Here is a 16860-nt window from a genome sequence, read left to right as displayed (position 1 = left end):
TGGATGCTGCACACCATGACAATATTTTCCTTGTTTGGTTATTACTATTTTAGAGGAGGTGAGGGGTAATGTATACCTTAAAATGTGAGACTAGCTGGAAAATAGAGGCTTGGTTTGTATATTTTTCACATCTTTATGGAGTTATAAATGGGATGAAAGTGTCATTGCAGTATAGCCAAACAAAGCAGGCAGTTTGTGCGTGGCATAATCCCAGAAACAACAATGAGATGACCTTGTTGTGGGATGACTGGCCAGGACTCCAGGAATACTCTGTTCTTAAAATAGTACTATCAAGCAGCTGCTGTCCAAAGATGAATTGTATTTTAATGGTGCATGCTTGTACAAAAAGCAATTCTGCATCTTTAGTTATGCTTGGACAATACTGAGCAAATTGTTTCTGGTTTTTTAAGCTTGCCTTCGTCAAGGTATTGTCAGGGTGATGGCTGTCATCTGGTAGATGGTTGCTCTTACTGCTCGGATGGAGATTGTGGATTCAAAACGCGTCACAGAAATTTGAGCAGACGATGCAGTAGTGAGGGAGTGCTGTGTTGTCAGAGGTGCTGCTTACCAGGTGAATGTAAAAGAGCCCACAGTGCAAGAGATCCCTGGTGTCCTGGCCAGCATCCATCCCTTAATCGGCATCATTAACAATATGCTCATTGCCGTTTGTGGGAGCTTGCTGTGCGCAAATGGCTGCTGCTTTTCCCTTAATTGGAGCAATAACTACTAAGTTCCTCTTTTTGGCTGCAAAATGCTGTGGGAACCTCTTTCCTCTCCCCCGCCCCCCCCCCCGGGTGGCTGTGAAAAGCACTATAGAAATGATGTTTGTTGACTTGCTCAATCCATTTGGTGTTTGGTGAACAGAGCAGGATTGCTTCTGAATCTAACTGTTGTCTTGGAAAATGCCTAGGCTTTGGAAGAACATGTGGTACCAGGGGAAGTCATGGACACCAAGGAGCTGTGGAACACCAGAGAGTTATCTAATCCAAAGAGGCTGTCACAGGTAAAAGGGGCCTTCGTTTACTTGCTGTTTCTACTCTTCTGTTGATACGTGGGTCAAATTATTATTCCAAGGTTGTATTATAGACCTTTGATATTTCCACTTTTGCAAATGTTCTCTTTTTCTACTGCAAGAACTTGATGGTGAGAATTAGCTTGTTCAGATGCCATTGCTTTTTGATCACAAAAACAGTAATGAAAATATCTGCATCCCTGAAATGTAGAAAATGTTGGAAACACTCGGCAGTCCATGCAGTGTATCTGGTGAGGGAATCTGTTAACACTCCACTTCTCTTCACCAGAACTAGGAAAGGGAAGAAGATGTGGATGTCCTCTCGCTGTCCCCTTTCTGAGAGAAGGTCATCGACCTGAAACACAAACTCTTGTTTCTTACTCTGTAATTCTGTGGTGGCACTTGCCACCATCTTTCTTGAGGCTAGGTGGTCAATCTGTACAGCAGTTGGACAACTTTGCTTGAATATGATCTCACCATAGGAGACTACAGCTCAACTGAACGGTGGAGAGGTGGTGAGTCAAAACGGTGATGATTGTCCACCCCTCCCCTGAGCAGATTCACTAAAAACAAATTCCAGCACTTGAGTTTTCCTGAGATTTTCCTGCCTCCTTTCTTCAAATTTCACACTAGTATATTTTTAACTTTAATCCTGTGAATTTGTTTTTCAATGTAAAGTATTGGGAGAGATGTTTCCAGCTACTCTGCTGCTATTGAGTTTTTTGCTGTAAGTGTCGGTGAAGGAGCAGAATTGGGGTTTTTAATGCAGTTGACGATTGCACAAAAGGGATAGTCACTAGTTAGATTCTAAGTATTTACATGAGGTGAGAATGTTGTTTTGATAGAATACTGACGCACAGGAGAAAGGTGTTAGTGTGTGTGTCCGAGCTTGACCTCCAATCCTCCACCTCTACACAAAGCGAGCTTCCCTTCAGCTGGGCCTGCTTGGAAAATCAGGCTGCAGGTTTCTCTGCCTGCTTATAGCTGGTAATGTCTAACCTTTCGACTGTTGCCACCAACATGTAAATGGGGCTTGGGCTGCATGCCATCAGCAGGTAGGCAGAGGGTCTGCCCTACCCTCAATTGGCTGCACTGCACACGGTTGAAACTGTCCTGAGAAATGGTGTTGAATCGCAGCTCTGACTCTGCCACAAAATGTGTCATAGGCTATAAAGGGCTTTGGGAGAAATGCCACAAGAACGCAAATCCTCTATGCATGATATGACATGAATAACAATGTATGTAAAATTCATAGCAACGCAAATCTATTATTTCACCATCTTTGTCCTCCCCTTCCCTTCATTTTCCACTTGACAGCAACAAAAACACAACTGGATCAAAAAAGCAGAGTAAAAGGACCCAGGGGACCGGGATATAAACTGAAGATGTTGTAACTTGGTCATGTAGTCAGTCATACAGTACAAAAACAGACCTTCAGCCCATCACATCCATGCTGATGTTTTGTCTATCTTCCCTATTCTCATTTACTAGCAAGTGTCTTTATGACTTGGTCTGCTTGGTCCTGATCTGAGTTTTGAATTGAAGCATTGTAGTAGAGTGCAGGCTCCATCTCCCCTTGTACATCCCTTTTGGTCCCTAATGACTGTGCATTGTTGGCACTTCATTTGCCTACATTACCTTCGTACAAGTAATTACTTGGTTTATTTTGATTGTAATTTTAATTTAAAACACCTAATAATTAAGCTGACTTGCAAATAAAGGCAGCTAGTGTTTGCAAAGCTATTGTAATGGTCTTTTGAATCTCTGAATGTTTGTGTGGCTTTATTTATTGTAGCCTGACAGTGACCTTGAAATACATGCAAGCAATGAGAATGAACAAAAAGAAAATGTGCCACCAGAACCTTTGACCAATACCACCTCCAATGCGGAGTTGCAGAAGGTACGTGAATGGACTTCAGCACTTTAGCAGGAATGGTTGTACAGGATTGATCACAGTAGAACTGATAATGCTGTGGCTTGGTTGTTCGCACCTGAACTGTAGCTGCATTGTTCCAAGAATACACCAACTTAGTTTTAGCTCAGTGCCTGGACTGAGAATGTTTGAAGGTTTGCCTTCCTCACGAATTTTGGGGAGCAAAGTCCTGCTTTACTTTTCTAAAATTACCCTTGACCTCCTTTTCTGATGTGATTAGGTTCAACATTAGCCAGTGTAAGGGTTGAAGCTTTGACGAGCTTCTATAGATGCACAGTGGAGAGAATCTTAAATTTACTTTGAACTTGAACTAAACCTACGACCTATTACTGTCATCTACCACTTGTATGTTCATAAGGTGCCTGCACTTGGCTCAGTTGCTTGAAGGCCATCTCCAGGTTAACATGGGTTTTGTAACAATCACACATTATAGTAACCATATCTCTGCAATATTCTAATGAATGGCATCAGAAGCATACACGACTGGTAAGAAAAAAAACAATTACTAAAGTGGAGAGGGAGGAGACTAGTTCTGTCATTCATACACAGGTATGTAGGTACATTGGACTTTGAGTTTAATGTTACGGGAGCTTAGTTGTATATAGGTGTGCCAGAAGTTGAGCCCTTATAAGCCAAAAGTGACCTAAATATTGGAATGCATTGCAGAATTCAGTGGATCAAACTCCATATGCTTTATAGCTGTGAATTAGTGCCCTCTCCTGGTCAGCCTGCACTCTGCGATCTTTGTGAAGTCAAGTTTATTGTCATTTAACTATATGTATGTGTGTGTGTATATGTTTTTTATATATATTACAGAAACACATTTTCTCTAAACCAGGGTGTAAAGCACAGTAGTACACATAACACATGATAACTTGTTAAGGTACAGATAAAATGTACAGATGAATCACAAACTAAAGTGCGGTAATATTAAATATTGTAAGGTATGGAACAGATTAACCAGTGACACTTCGAATACGATGCAGCAGGGAGTTCAGAAGCCAAATGGCCTGGGGGAAGGAACCATTTATCATCCTGGCTGTTCTTGTTTTTATGCATCGTAGTCTGCCTGATGGTAAAAGTCAGAGGATGCTGGGTGGGCGAGATCCTTAGTAATACTAAGGGCCCTGGATACCAGTTATGGTAATCAATTTCTAGCCATACCATTTTTGTACTGTTGTTAATATCTTGGAGTGGTCAGCAGATACTAAAATTTCCAGTTTATTTGGAATTCATGATGCTGTTTGTAGCTCTTGATGTACAATTTGATTTTTGTGTGATTTCTCACATGACTACACTAATTAACTGTTTAATTAAACTTTTAAGACCCTGGAGAACTTTGAAAGTAACTGAGTGGGATCAGAGGGTTTATGTCAGGCTTTGTAATGTCTGTTAAGTTTTTAGTGAAACTGCTTTTCCAAATAACTATTCTAAAGTTGGGCATTGTAAGTTGAAGATCACTGTGACCCACTGGTTTCACATCTCTGACCAGTCTCTGCAATGCCTGGCCACTCTGGTTTCATGCACAACTTAATTTAAAAATAGAACCTGTTAATGAATTTCAGCTTGCAGAATGATCTCAGTGTGCCAATATTTAACTCGCTTTCCATTCTTGTCAGTTTTTAATGCCAATCACTTTTTTTCTGAATGCTTATTGCTTGGTGATCAGAGGATGAATGGTGGGGTAGGGCAAGGGTAAGTGGTTGAATCGAGGTGTCGTGTTGACCCAGCAAGGTGTGAGAACACCGACCAGGTTGGAAAGCTGCAGGATTGGACTACAATAGCTGAGATGTCTTTCTCAAATTGTGTAGATCTGTGAGTTTTTGGAATTCTTCTGGAGAGGTTCAGTTGCTGAGGGTATTGAAGATAGAGATGAATAGATGTTCACACAGTGAGAATTGGACATGGGGTTAGTACAGGAGAGTGAGATAGTAGATCAGCCGTGAGTGGGGGAGCAGATATGAGGGGTGAATGCCCTTCTGCACTTCTGTTCTAAGCATAAGATTTGTGAGCGAATGTTAGATATTTCATTATTGATTGATTAATGGATCAGAGCATTACGAGCCAAGCCAATGTTTATTGTACATCCCTGCTTGCCCATAAAGCATTGATCTGACACTTTGGCTGCAGTCTGCTTACCTGAGGGTACTGTTGGAATGGTGCGTGACACGGAGGAGAGCTTGGTGCTTTCCCATGTACCTACTGCTCATTTATGCAGTGGCACTATGGGCTTGGCAGGTGTGGTAAGTGACTGTGCTGCATTTTGTAAATGACGTGCTGCAGGCACTGAACAGGAAACAAATGTTTCAGGCTGTGGCTGAGCTTCCAGTTAAATCAGCTGCTTTGAGTGAGGCCAACTGCTCGTGATTCATAAATGTAGGTGTGATTATCTCTCCCCACCTCCACTATCTTTGCAGTAATTAAGGACTGATGTTAGAGTGCTAGAGCATAATTTTTTTTTTAAAGTAGGCTATTCATCCCTTCAAGGTTGCTTCTCAAATCATACACAAAGGTTAAACCTCAATAGACAAAACAATTAAAGTATTGTTACTTTGAAAATTTGCCTAGAGAAGATCTTTCTATCATTGTTTCATGTTTCCTTCTATTAAACTGTTGAAAAATGCAGCTTTATAATTTTCTTTGTTTTGTCTCAGGGGTCTGTGATTGAAAGCACTTCCAGTTCTTGGAAAAGTTCTATTTCTGAAAGACAACTCGATACCCAAGGTGAGGCACACTATGCTTGCACTCTGCCTGCGTATTTCTTCCCTTTACCAGAGCTACCTTTACATGTTGTTCAGACATGGCTTGGCAGCCTTTCTAACTCTTGAATTTTTGCCGAGTCTTCCCTGGGGGAATAACATGCTTGCTCTCCAAATATTGGAGATCAGTGGGCCAAATGGAGCTTGGCTGAGGTCAGGGAGCTAATCCTTGTTGGGCCATTAGCAGTTTGGCTCCTGGGGTGTGCCGAGTGACATCTGTCTCTCCTCTTAAGTCATTGGGCTCTGTAGACTCTGAGTGCACGGAAGTTCCACTGTATTACATTAGAGAATCTGCCTCTCATCCTACAGCAGGCAGAAATTGCCGCCACCTCATTCAAACCCTAGCCTCTTGGGGCTGAGGTGGAAAAGGCTAGAATATTTTTTTCTTTTTATTATATGAATGTTTTAAATTATATTTCAGTGATTTAATGTGTTGCTTTAAATATTTTATTTTCTTCTTGAAGAAATCTTGATGTGGTTTTGGGCACCATCAATCTGCTGGAGGAACTAGAGTTCCTGATGCAATGTCCGACTGACCATTGCTGAAAATGCTACCTGATCTGAGTTTCTCCAGAAAACTCTGCTCCAGATTCCAGCATCCACAGTCTCAGATTATAAAACCATTTTAAAAAAAAAGATTTTTTTTTTTTTTTTTTTTTTTTTTTTACACAAGCCTCCAGCTCCAGCTTTACCTTGTGTCAAAGGCTGTTTGGAGTATTTTGGTGTTACAGCCTCAGCTGCATACTTGCTTGGTTGTGGGAGGTGGGTCTCGCTTGACTCTGCCTGGTGTTTTGTATGGGGGTGCATCTGCAACCACTTCCAGCCAGTAGGTGACCTACGGGAGGTTTTGATGTCATGTTTGCAGTTCAAATAAAATACAAAACATCGCTCCTCTGTGTTTGCATAAACAGCTAACAGTCTCTGTGGTTCAAACATTTTAATGTTTTATTAAATGTCCAATGTTAATACAGAAAATGAAGGGATGCCAAAGCTTTCAGCTGATGGGATCAAGGCACAAAGACCAACCATGGAAATACAAAACATTCCAGCCAAATCTGTTAAGGTAGGCATCCTCTAGAGGGTCAGCTTGTTAAATAATTCGCATTTAACTTCACAAAGCTGGCAAGTGGCACAAAAAATATTTTTCCTCTTTATTAGTCTTGCTTATTTCCCTGCTAAGAGTCCGTGTCCACACTGCACCAGTGTTACTCCCACATCTCCACAGGTGGCCCTTTGTTCCATGTGAGTCTAGTTGTCAAGGGACAACCATGGGCGGTGAGGATTGAGGAACGAAGGGAAAAGAAACTATTGAACTTAGCTTTACAAAATGGGTATGTTCTAGAATGGGAACTCTGCTGCCTCTTGGACAGGGGTCCCCAACCTTTTTTGCACTGTGGAGCAGTTTAATATTGACAATATTCTTGTGGACCAGCCGACCCTGTGGGGGGGGGGGTGTGTTCAAGTAGGGTTAAACTCACTGCAACATGTCTTTTACAGTTAGGATTGCCAACTTTCTCACTCCCAAATAAGGGACAAAAGTAGCAGTCAAATCCCAGGACACTTGTGTTTACCCCAAGAAAGACTACCATGACCATGAAGCCTTGCGCGGGCACCTGTGTGCGCATGTGTGAGTGACGTGCACATGCACTTGCGTGCTGTTTTTTTTACACAAATTGGTTTTGGCTTGATCTTCCCGACTATACTGTACATACATCTATGTTATATAGGCTGTGTATTTATCATAACATTCCTGCTTTTACTATATGTTAGTGTTATTTTAGGTTTTATGTGTTATTTAGTATGATTTGGTAGGTTATTTTTTGTCTGGGAATGCTCAAAAATTTTTTCCATATAAGTTGATGGTAATTGCTTCTTCACTTTACGCCACTTAGGCACGAAAGGTTTCATAGGAACGCTCTACCTTAGCGGGGGAAATATGGGACAAGGGCGGTCCCTTATGGGACAAACCAATTTAGCCCAATATATGGGATGTCCCGGCCAATACGGGACAGTTGGCAACCTTATGTTCAAGTTCAACAGTGTGTGACAGGGAATGAGGAAAGGGGCTGTTGACTCGTATCGTTTCCTCACGGCCTGGTAGCACATGCTTTGCAGCCCGGTGGTTGGGGACCGCTACTCTAGAATACTTTCTCCCATCTCATGGGTAGCTGAAATACAAATCCCAATTCCAGAAAAGTTGGGATATTTTCCAAAATGCAATAAAAACAAAAATCTGTGATATGTTAATTCATGTGAACCTTTATTTGACTGACAAAAGTACAAAGAAAAGATTTTCAATAGTTTTACTGACCAACTTAATTGTATTTTGTAAACATACACGAATTTAGAATTTGATGGCTGCAACACACTCAACAAAAGTTGGGACAGAGTTAAAATAAGATTGAAAAGTGCACAGAATATTCAAGTAACACCGGTTTGGAAGACTCCACATTAAGCAGGCTAATTGGTAGCAGATGAGATATCATGACTGGGTATAAAAGTTGCGTCCATCAAAGGCTCAGTCTTTGCAAGCAAAGATGGGCATGGCTCACCCATTTGTCCCAAAATTTGTGAGCGAATTGTTAGTCACTTCAAAAGGAACATTTCTCAACGCAAGATTGCAGAGAATTTGGGTCTTTCAACATCTACAGTACATAATATTGTGAAAAGATTCAGAGACATCTCAGTGCGTAAAGGGCAAGGTCGGAAACCACTGTTGAATGCGCGTGATCTTCGAGCCCTCAGGCGGCACTGCCTAAGAAGCCGTCATGCTACTGTGACAATTATAGCCACCTGGGCTCGGGAGTACTCCGGTAAACCATTGTCACTCAACACAGTCTGTCGTTGCATCCAGAAATGCAACCTGAAACTGTATTACGCAAGGAGGAAGCCATACATCAACTCTATGCAGAAATGCCAGCGTGTTCTCTGGGCCCGAGCTCATCTCAGATGGACCGAAAGACTGTGGAGCCGTGTGCTGTGGTCAGTTGAGTCCATATTTCAGCTAGTTTTTGGAAAAAACGGGCGTCGAGTTCTCTGTGCCAAAGATGAAAACGACCATCCAGATTGTTATCAGCGAAAGGTGCAAAAGCCAGCATCTGTGATGGTATGGGGGTGCATCAGTGCCCACGGCATGGGTGAGTTGCATGTATGTGAAGGTATCGTTGACTCTGAGGCGTATATTAGGATTTTAGAGAGACATATGTTGCCATCAAGGCGACGTCTCTTCCTGGGACATCCATGCTTATTTCAGCAGGACAATGCCAGACCACATTCTGCACGGGCTACAACAGCGTGGCTTTGTAGACACAGAGTGCGTGTGCTTGACTGGCCTGCTGCCAGTCCAGATCTATCTCCTATTGACAATGTATGGCGCATCATGAAGGGGAGAATCAGACAACGGAGACCACGGACTGTTGAGCAGCTGAAGTCTTATATCAAGCCAGAACAGACAAAATTTCCAATTGCAAATCTACTACAATTAGTATCCTCAGTTCCAAAACGATTAAAAAGTGTTATTAAAAGGAAAGGTGATGTTACACAATGATAAACATGCCTCTGTCCAAACTTTTGTGTGTTGTAGCCATCAGATTCTAAATTTGTATATGTTTACAAAATACAATTAAGTTGGTCAGTAAAACTATTGAAAATCTTTTCTTTGTACTTTTGTCAGTTAAATAAAGGTTCACGTGAATTAACATATCACAGATTTTTGTTTTTATTGCATTTTGGAAAACATCCCAACATTTCTGGAAATGGGGTTTGTAATTTGCAGCACCCAGATTAGCTAGTTTGGAGGAGAAACGAGATCAAATCTGGTATGTTCCTAGCCTTGATCAGTTTTGTGCTGCTCCTGTTTATCTATAGTTATGGAGTCTGGTGCCTGCGAGCTTGCTGTGTTTATACTAACAGATCCATTATCTTGGTGCCAGACCTTTTGAGTCTCCAAGTTTGTCAGTGGGATAAGGAGATGAGCTCCTAGCAATTTAAATAGTCTGACTCCTGGACATGGCTTCCTCAGCATCCAAGGAGTCCCAGCATGAAGCATCTTTCATCGAAGTTGTGTGCTGCCTCTCAGGCGCTGGGTGCTATGGTTACAAGATGTGATGAGCTTACCACCACATCTGTCACCTTGTTAATCTGAATGGAAGTGGAATTAACTTTTCCCTAGAGAAGGTCCAACCAGAGAATGGCTATCTATTAGTGGTCTTGTTATTCAGTCCTCTAAAGTAGGCTAATTTCTGAAAGGAGAATTTCAGCAACAGAATAAATACCTGGCTCTCCTGATATTGAAAATACTCAGTATATTGCTAGCTCTTCATATATAAAATGTTTAGAATCAAAGTTTTTTTGGAGCGATTACAGTTGAAAGTTTGAACAGTTAAGATGAGAGTTAAGTGTGAAGAATTGTTTAGTCTCTCTTCATTATTGAATCAGTGCATTTATAAACTTTGTAACCTTTTAACTTCCTTTTACTGTTGATTATATTGCTGCTTAATCTTATTTCTTTGCCTATTTTTCAGCTTCTACTTGTTCCTGAAGTATCCCTTTTCTCTCTCTGCATTCCTCTCTCTCCGATATGAGGTTCTGTTTGCTCTTTATAAAGAGACTTGACATTTTTAAAGCTTTAACAAAAATTGCTTGATCTAAGTTAATGTCTGAGCAATATGCTGCTCTTGTCCTGCTTTGGTTAATCACATATTTTAACCAAAACTCTGCTTGAAATGCATGGGTGTGTTGCTATTGGGAAGGGAGAGGAGGATTGTAGTCTTGGTTTGCATTTGTGTTGAGGTTTAAAATGCATGGGGTGTGAAACTACTGTTGGCGTTATTATTTATGACATAAGCAACTTGGTGTCAAGAGTATAACGGTACTGCCATCCAAAGGTTAGGGGTCTTGAGTACAGCATCAGTTTATATAAAAAAATTAAAAAAATAAAAGTTTTCCATAGCAGCCCCCACCCTTAAAAAAAAAACATAGGACACCTTGTGTAAGCTGTGATGTAAACTTGATGGTCTTTAAAATTGAATTTAAACCAACATTTGGTCTAAAGTGAGCTTTTTTTTAAACCCAACAATATTCTGAAATCATGTCACTCTCTCACCAGGTTGACTTCTGGGAGGGTAGTGAATCTTTGGCACTCTCCCTCCAGGAGAGCTGTGAATCTCATGTTTATAAATAATTGAGTATGTTGGGGGAGAGATCAATTTTTGTATATTAAGGGAATTGAAGGCTGTAAGGTCAACAAAGGAAAGTGTTGCTGAGGTAAAAGACTGTCCATGATCTTAGTAAATGGCAGAACGGGCATAAAGAGTCGAACAGCCTGTTCCTATTTCCTTTATTCTCACTTGCCTTTTGTTTTAAGATGTTGCCTTATTCCTCCTCTTCCTGCCCCCATTCTGCTAATTTGTGCTTGGGGAAACTGTTCGGAGAAAACATTAAAACTATAATCTAAACTCAATCTGCAAAATCCAAAAGTGACCTCATCATTCGCTCAAGTATTTGCTGCTGACTTTCTCCAGGCCAGTTTTCCCCTCTGATTTCTGACATTTTGACTATGTGAAGCAGTGCCACTTGATCCTAATGTTCTGTCACATTTCAAGATTGTTTTGCTGTTTGTACAATTTTCATTTTACAACTAGTGCCTTTTGTTTTGTTTTGGCTCTCAGAAATTCCAACTCCCAGCTAGGGAGTTGTGTGTCACCTGCCAAAAGACGGTTTATCCCATGGAGCGCCTGGTCGCAAACCAACAGGTCTTTCACAATGTCTGTTTCCGTTGTAGCCACTGTAACATGAAACTCAGGTGAGAGCTTTGATTCTGGTTTCCTCAGTTGTAATCCAAAATCTGTTCCTTTCAACCCCACTCTTCTATGTGTGGGTAAACTTTGCACAAAGGGTCTCCGTGAACCTCCTGATCTGGGCTGAATTCCAGGCAAATGGCAGTGACCATTTTGGGTACCCCCGGTGTCTCTGGTTTTACTTGTCAATCGGTGCTCAGTGGGATTGGATTCTAGTGTTTAAATCCAAGGTTCTTTTAGAAGTCAGGAATGAAGCATAAAACAGTTTTTTTTGGGGAGGGGGATTGCTGGGGACAGGAGAATAAAGGGGTAATCTTGTCTCTGGGACATAGAACATAGAATAGTACAGTACAGGCCCTTCGGCCCACAATGTTGTGCCGACCCTCAAACCCTGCCTCCCATATAAGCCCCCACCTTAGATTCCTCCATATACCTGTCTAGTAGTCTCTTAAACTTCACTAGTGTATCTGCCTCCACCACTGACTCAGGCAGTGTATTCCACGCACCAACCACTCTGAGTTTTAAAAAAAAAACCTTCCTCTAATATCCCCCTTGAACTTCCCACCCCTTACCTTAAAGCCATGTCCTCTTGTATTGAGCAGTAGTGCCCTGGGGAAGAGGCACTGGCTATCCACTCTATTCCTCTTATTATCTTGTACACCTTTATCATGTCTCCTCTCATCCTCCTTCTCTCCAAAGAGTAAAGCCCTAGCTCCCTTAATCTCTGATCATAATGCATACTGTCTAAACCAGGCAGCATCCTGGTAAATCTCCTCTGTACCCTTTCCAGTGCTTCCACATCCTTCCTATAGTGAGGCGACCAGAACTGGACACAGTACTCCAAGTGTGGCCTAACCAGAGTTTTATAGAGCTGCATCATTACCTTGCGACTCTTAAACTCTATCCCTCAACTTATGAAAGCTAACACCCCATAAGCTTTCTTAACTACCCTATCCACCTGTGAGGCAACTTTCAGGGATCTGTGGACATGTACACCCAGATCCCTCTGCTCCTCCACACTACCAAGTATCCTGCCATTTACTTTGTATTCTGCCCTGGACTTTGTCTTTCCAAAGTGTATCACCTCACACTTCTCCAGGACAGTGAGCATTTTGAATGTCTGCTAAACCCACTGGTTAACCAACACCACTGAGACTGCAGCTTTATAATGCTGCTGTCTTGCTTTCTGTGTTTCTCTGCCTGCATTTAAAGATGATACATGTTTGTCCGAGACCTGGTCTCTGAGTCCTTGTTTGCAAGATGCCTTAAATGTTTCTATGTTTCTTTTGCTCAGCCTTGGGAATTTTGCCTCCCTCCATGGGAGTGTCTACTGTAAACCACACTTCAGTCAGCTCTTCAAGTCCAAAGGTAATTATGATGAGGGATTTGGCCACAAACCCCACAAAGAGTTGTGGATGACCAGAAACGAGAGTGACCCCATAGAGAGCAAGAGTGAAGATTCCTTGGATAAACTGGAGGCCAAGGCTGATGGCTCTGGAGTGGACGAGCTTTCTATAGCCAAGGTGGGGGTTCTGGCTGCCAGCATGGAGGCTTTGGCTTCTGGTCCGTCACCTGAAAAAGTGGAGAAACCTGTGGAAACACGGAGGCTAAAAATAGCTTGGCCACCACCCACTGAAGCAGGAATTAAAGGGACCAGCTCCACTGAAGAGGGTATCAGAGTTAACAAACCAAAATGGCCTCCAGAGGATGACCAACAACAGACCACCAAGAGAAACCCAGATTTCGTCAACGGCTCCAGACTGAGGAGAAGTGCCTCCCTGAAGGAGCGCTGGAGACCATTTAGTGTGGCTGAGCCCCTGAAACCTGTGACTGTTAAGGAGCCGATGAAGAATGCCCAGCCCACCAAGAGTAGTGCAGTCCAGGATGTGGTAGTCAGTAAAGAAAAGGAAGGTGAGGGGGAGACTGAACCAAAGAATGAGAGGAAAGAAAGCGTGAAAGATGAAGAGGAGCTGCCAGCACCAGCCAAGATTGAGTGGGAGAGTGATTTGGTGGTTGGAGAGGGGGTAGAAGTCCAAAGTGACAACTATCCACCTGTGGAGAAAGATCAGTTCAAAGAGATGGCTGGGGAGACTGACCTTGGAAAGGATGAGGAGCAGGTATCCAGGCATGAGTCAGGCTCGCCGCAAACCCCAGGGGACACTGTTGTCTCGAATGAGCAAATTCTTGAGAATGAGAAAAAACTGGAAGACAGTTTATCAGAGGAGGATGAAGACGAAGTGGAAGCAATCAAGGAACTGTCGGTTGAAGAACAAATCAAGAGAAATAGATATTATGAAGATGAGGATTAGATGCTGTGGATATGGTGATTTACATTTTAATTGGTGACTGGCCTTGTGGGTTTTAGAAGTCAGTATCAGCTCAGACCTTCCTGCTGTAAAGTGGTTTATTCAAGTGTCTATGTTGGTGGGAGCATTATTTTGAAATGAAAAATTTGGTAAAATGAATTCTATTTGGAGTAAGAGGCAAGTAATTGCCACATTGGTATTTTTTGTTTAAATGTCCACTCTGAAGAAGTCTCTGCTTGGACATGCTATGAGTCCTATTTCCTGTCCACTGGTTATAGTTGCTAACCCTAAAAGGTGTATATTGTAAAGATCCAAGCGTATGAAAAGAATGATTATGGAATTGTCAGTTTAAACTGCACTCAGGTTTCAATATTCAGGCCTGGGTGCTGGGGCAGCATCCGCCCATCTGCTGGATCGAATCTAATCTAGTTTCAAAACACAATGCAACTTCCTGCATTTCCTACCCCACATTATATTTGGTTCACTCCTTTAGCACACTTCCAAATGGTCTCCCAATATCTAAAAAAGAAAGGATGTATTGGGTTTATCAAAAAAAAAACACCTTCAAGAACTGAAGGCAACTTAACTGTAAATGATAATGGAGCAAAAACTAGCCAAGGTTGAAGGTAGCTGTTTCTTCTTATTGTCCAGCCCCTGCCTATAGAACAGTGAGGTTATCAGTTTTTTACATTTTGCTGGATTGAATATGTTTGGCTAGAGAGCTGGTGTGATCCATCACTCATCATTGAGTGACATGAGGACTGGGTTCCAAACATTGTGTGACCAACTAGCCTTTCCATTGTTGGCATTTCAAAGCCGTGTAACCTGACATTTTGATGTTTTCGCCCTGTGTCAAAGTTGTGCATCTAATTCCTGTGAGATGTAAATGGGGACATTGGAATATACACCACTTGAGCAGTAATGTTTTGGCTGCAAACCTGACCTTAGTCTTCAGTCAATTTGCCTTTGTTCCCCAATTTCTTTCATTTTATACCTTGGTGTTATACATGTACAGCATATGTTTGAGGACAGAATGCTGCTGAAAATATTGTGTTTTTTGATTTTAGATGGGAAGTGAAGAATTTGATATGTGATATGGTTTGCAGTTTTAATTTTCTGACATTTTGGTATACACTAATGCTGCAATGCTGAATTGTGTTTTCTGGGTATGTGTTAGATGTGTCACTACAGCCTCCTGGCACTTGATTTGGTTTAAGGTGATTTTTTTTTCAATTTCAGGTAAAGTCAGTCTTTTTATTACATTGCACTTGATGTTTCTCATTTTACTGCAGGTGAACAGTTATCATTGAATATCTTCTGGCATCTTCTCCCTACCTTTCCAATCTGATAAAGGGTCTTGGCCTGAAACATCAACTGTTTATTCATTTCCATAGATGCTGCCTGACCTACTGAGTTCCTCCAGCATTTTGTGTGTGTTGCTGCCAATCATGGCATTCTTAATTCCAAATAATGCACAACTTGCAGAGGCCTCTTCCCCTTCCTCCATTGTAAGGATGTTGGTGGTAAGAGTGGGGGAATACTTGTTCTGAGTGTCCACATTGAGATAGTCAGATGATAAATCCACTGACTCCACCATGTTAAGCCCAAATGTCCCCGTTTACTATGCTTCTCTAAATCTTGATGCTGGCTATCTGTGGGGTTGGTGTTAAATTGGAACCTGCTGTGTGTTCTGACTCTAGACCCCTCTCTCTGGTAACGGAGTCCACACAAACTACTTCTCTGGTAGACTCCAGGTGGGGGATGACTTCTGTGCCATTCATCCAAGCAGGAACTCCTCCCACACAATCCCAAAAACATAAGGTAGCTAGCTTAGTTCTTGCCCATTGAAACTGGAAGTGGCTGAAGAAACATCCAAAATGACCTTTGGAGTAAAAGGACTGACGACCACTATTGACTTTCTTTTAAAATTGTTTTTACAGTTGTGTATTGTCTGTGACATGATTTCTTTGTTTAGCATGTAATAAAAAAAACTCCGGTATAATATTTTTTGTACTTGAATATCTTTTCATTTTGGATGCAGTGCTGACACTGAGCATGGTTCTCCAACACCTCTTAGCAATGAGCTCGGAGCCCCAGGCAGCAGCACATTGGCCTACAAAAATCAGCACAATGCTGTTAATTTGAAGGTTGAGTTGGTGAGGAAGGCAAATGCATTCATTTCGAGAGGACTAGCATATAAAAGCAAGGACGAGGCTTTATAAGACATTGGTGAAGCTTCAGCTGTAGTATTGTGAGCAGTTTTGGGCCCCTTTTAAGAAAAGATGTGCTAACATTGGCGAGGGTTCAGAGGAGGTTCACAAGAATGATTCTGGGAATGAAAGGGTTATCGTATGAGGAGTGATTGATGGTTCTGGGCCAGCACTTGCTGGAGTTTTGAAGACAGCTCATTGAAACCTATCGAATGTTGAAACACCTAGATAGAGTGGATGTGGAGAGGATGCTTCCTATAGTGGGGGAGGCGACGACCAGAGGGCACAGCCTCAGAACAGAGGGATGTCAGTTTAGAATGCAGATGAGGAGTTTCTTTAGCCAGATGGTGGTAAATCTGTGGTAGAGTGATAAATCTGCAATAGACAGCTATGGAGGCCAAGTCACTGGGTGTATTTAAGGTGGAGATTGATAGGTTCTTGATTAGTCAGGGCTTGAAAGGTTACAGGGAGAAGGCAGAATAGGGTTAGGAAGGATAATAAATCAACCACCATGAAAATGGCAAAGCAGACTCAATGGGCTGACTGGCCTAATTCTGCTCCTGTGTCTTGTGGTTTTAATGCTCCATTTATAAAGATGCTTCTGATTCATGTTCCAGAAAGAGATTTGATGTGATGCTCTAAATGTAATAATTAAGCAGTACTAAGTCTTTTTCAGAGTGTAAAGGAAATGGGCAAGAACATAGGAAGATTATTGATTGAGCATAGTCTTAATTATTCCTTCAAGATTTGAAAAATACTACATTTTACTTTGCTACTTAAGACTGTGGGGCTTTCCTATTTGGAGTGAAAAATCCTTTACTCTTCACCCAAATGAAATGACT

The 16860-nt window shown here is 41.8% G+C and overlaps 1 protein-coding gene across 3 annotated transcripts in view; it reads left to right on the top strand.

The window, feature by feature from the left end:
• The window catches only part of LOC134340327 (LIM domain and actin-binding protein 1-like), a 44898-nt gene extending 29060 nt beyond the window's left edge, over window positions 1-15838 (top strand). For all 3 annotated transcript variants that reach the window (XM_063037418.1, XM_063037417.1, XM_063037419.1), the window contains 6 exons: window positions 911-1003; window positions 2808-2912; window positions 5600-5669; window positions 6676-6767; window positions 11374-11507; window positions 12797-15838. In XM_063037418.1, coding sequence (XP_062893488.1) covers window positions 911-1003; window positions 2808-2912; window positions 5600-5669; window positions 6676-6767; window positions 11374-11507; window positions 12797-13811 — 1509 coding nt within the window. In that variant the 3' untranslated portion in view covers window positions 13812-15838. The remainder of the gene's footprint in view (window positions 1-910; window positions 1004-2807; window positions 2913-5599; window positions 5670-6675; window positions 6768-11373; window positions 11508-12796) is intronic.
• The last annotated feature ends 1022 nt before the right edge of the window (window positions 15839-16860 follow it).

The sequence above is a fragment of the Mobula hypostoma genome, chromosome X1 (genome assembly GCF_963921235.1).
Source record: "Mobula hypostoma chromosome X1, sMobHyp1.1, whole genome shotgun sequence".
NCBI classification, from domain to species: Eukaryota; Metazoa; Chordata; class Chondrichthyes; order Myliobatiformes; family Myliobatidae; genus Mobula; species Mobula hypostoma.
This window is presented reverse-complemented; position numbering and strand designations above follow the sequence as displayed.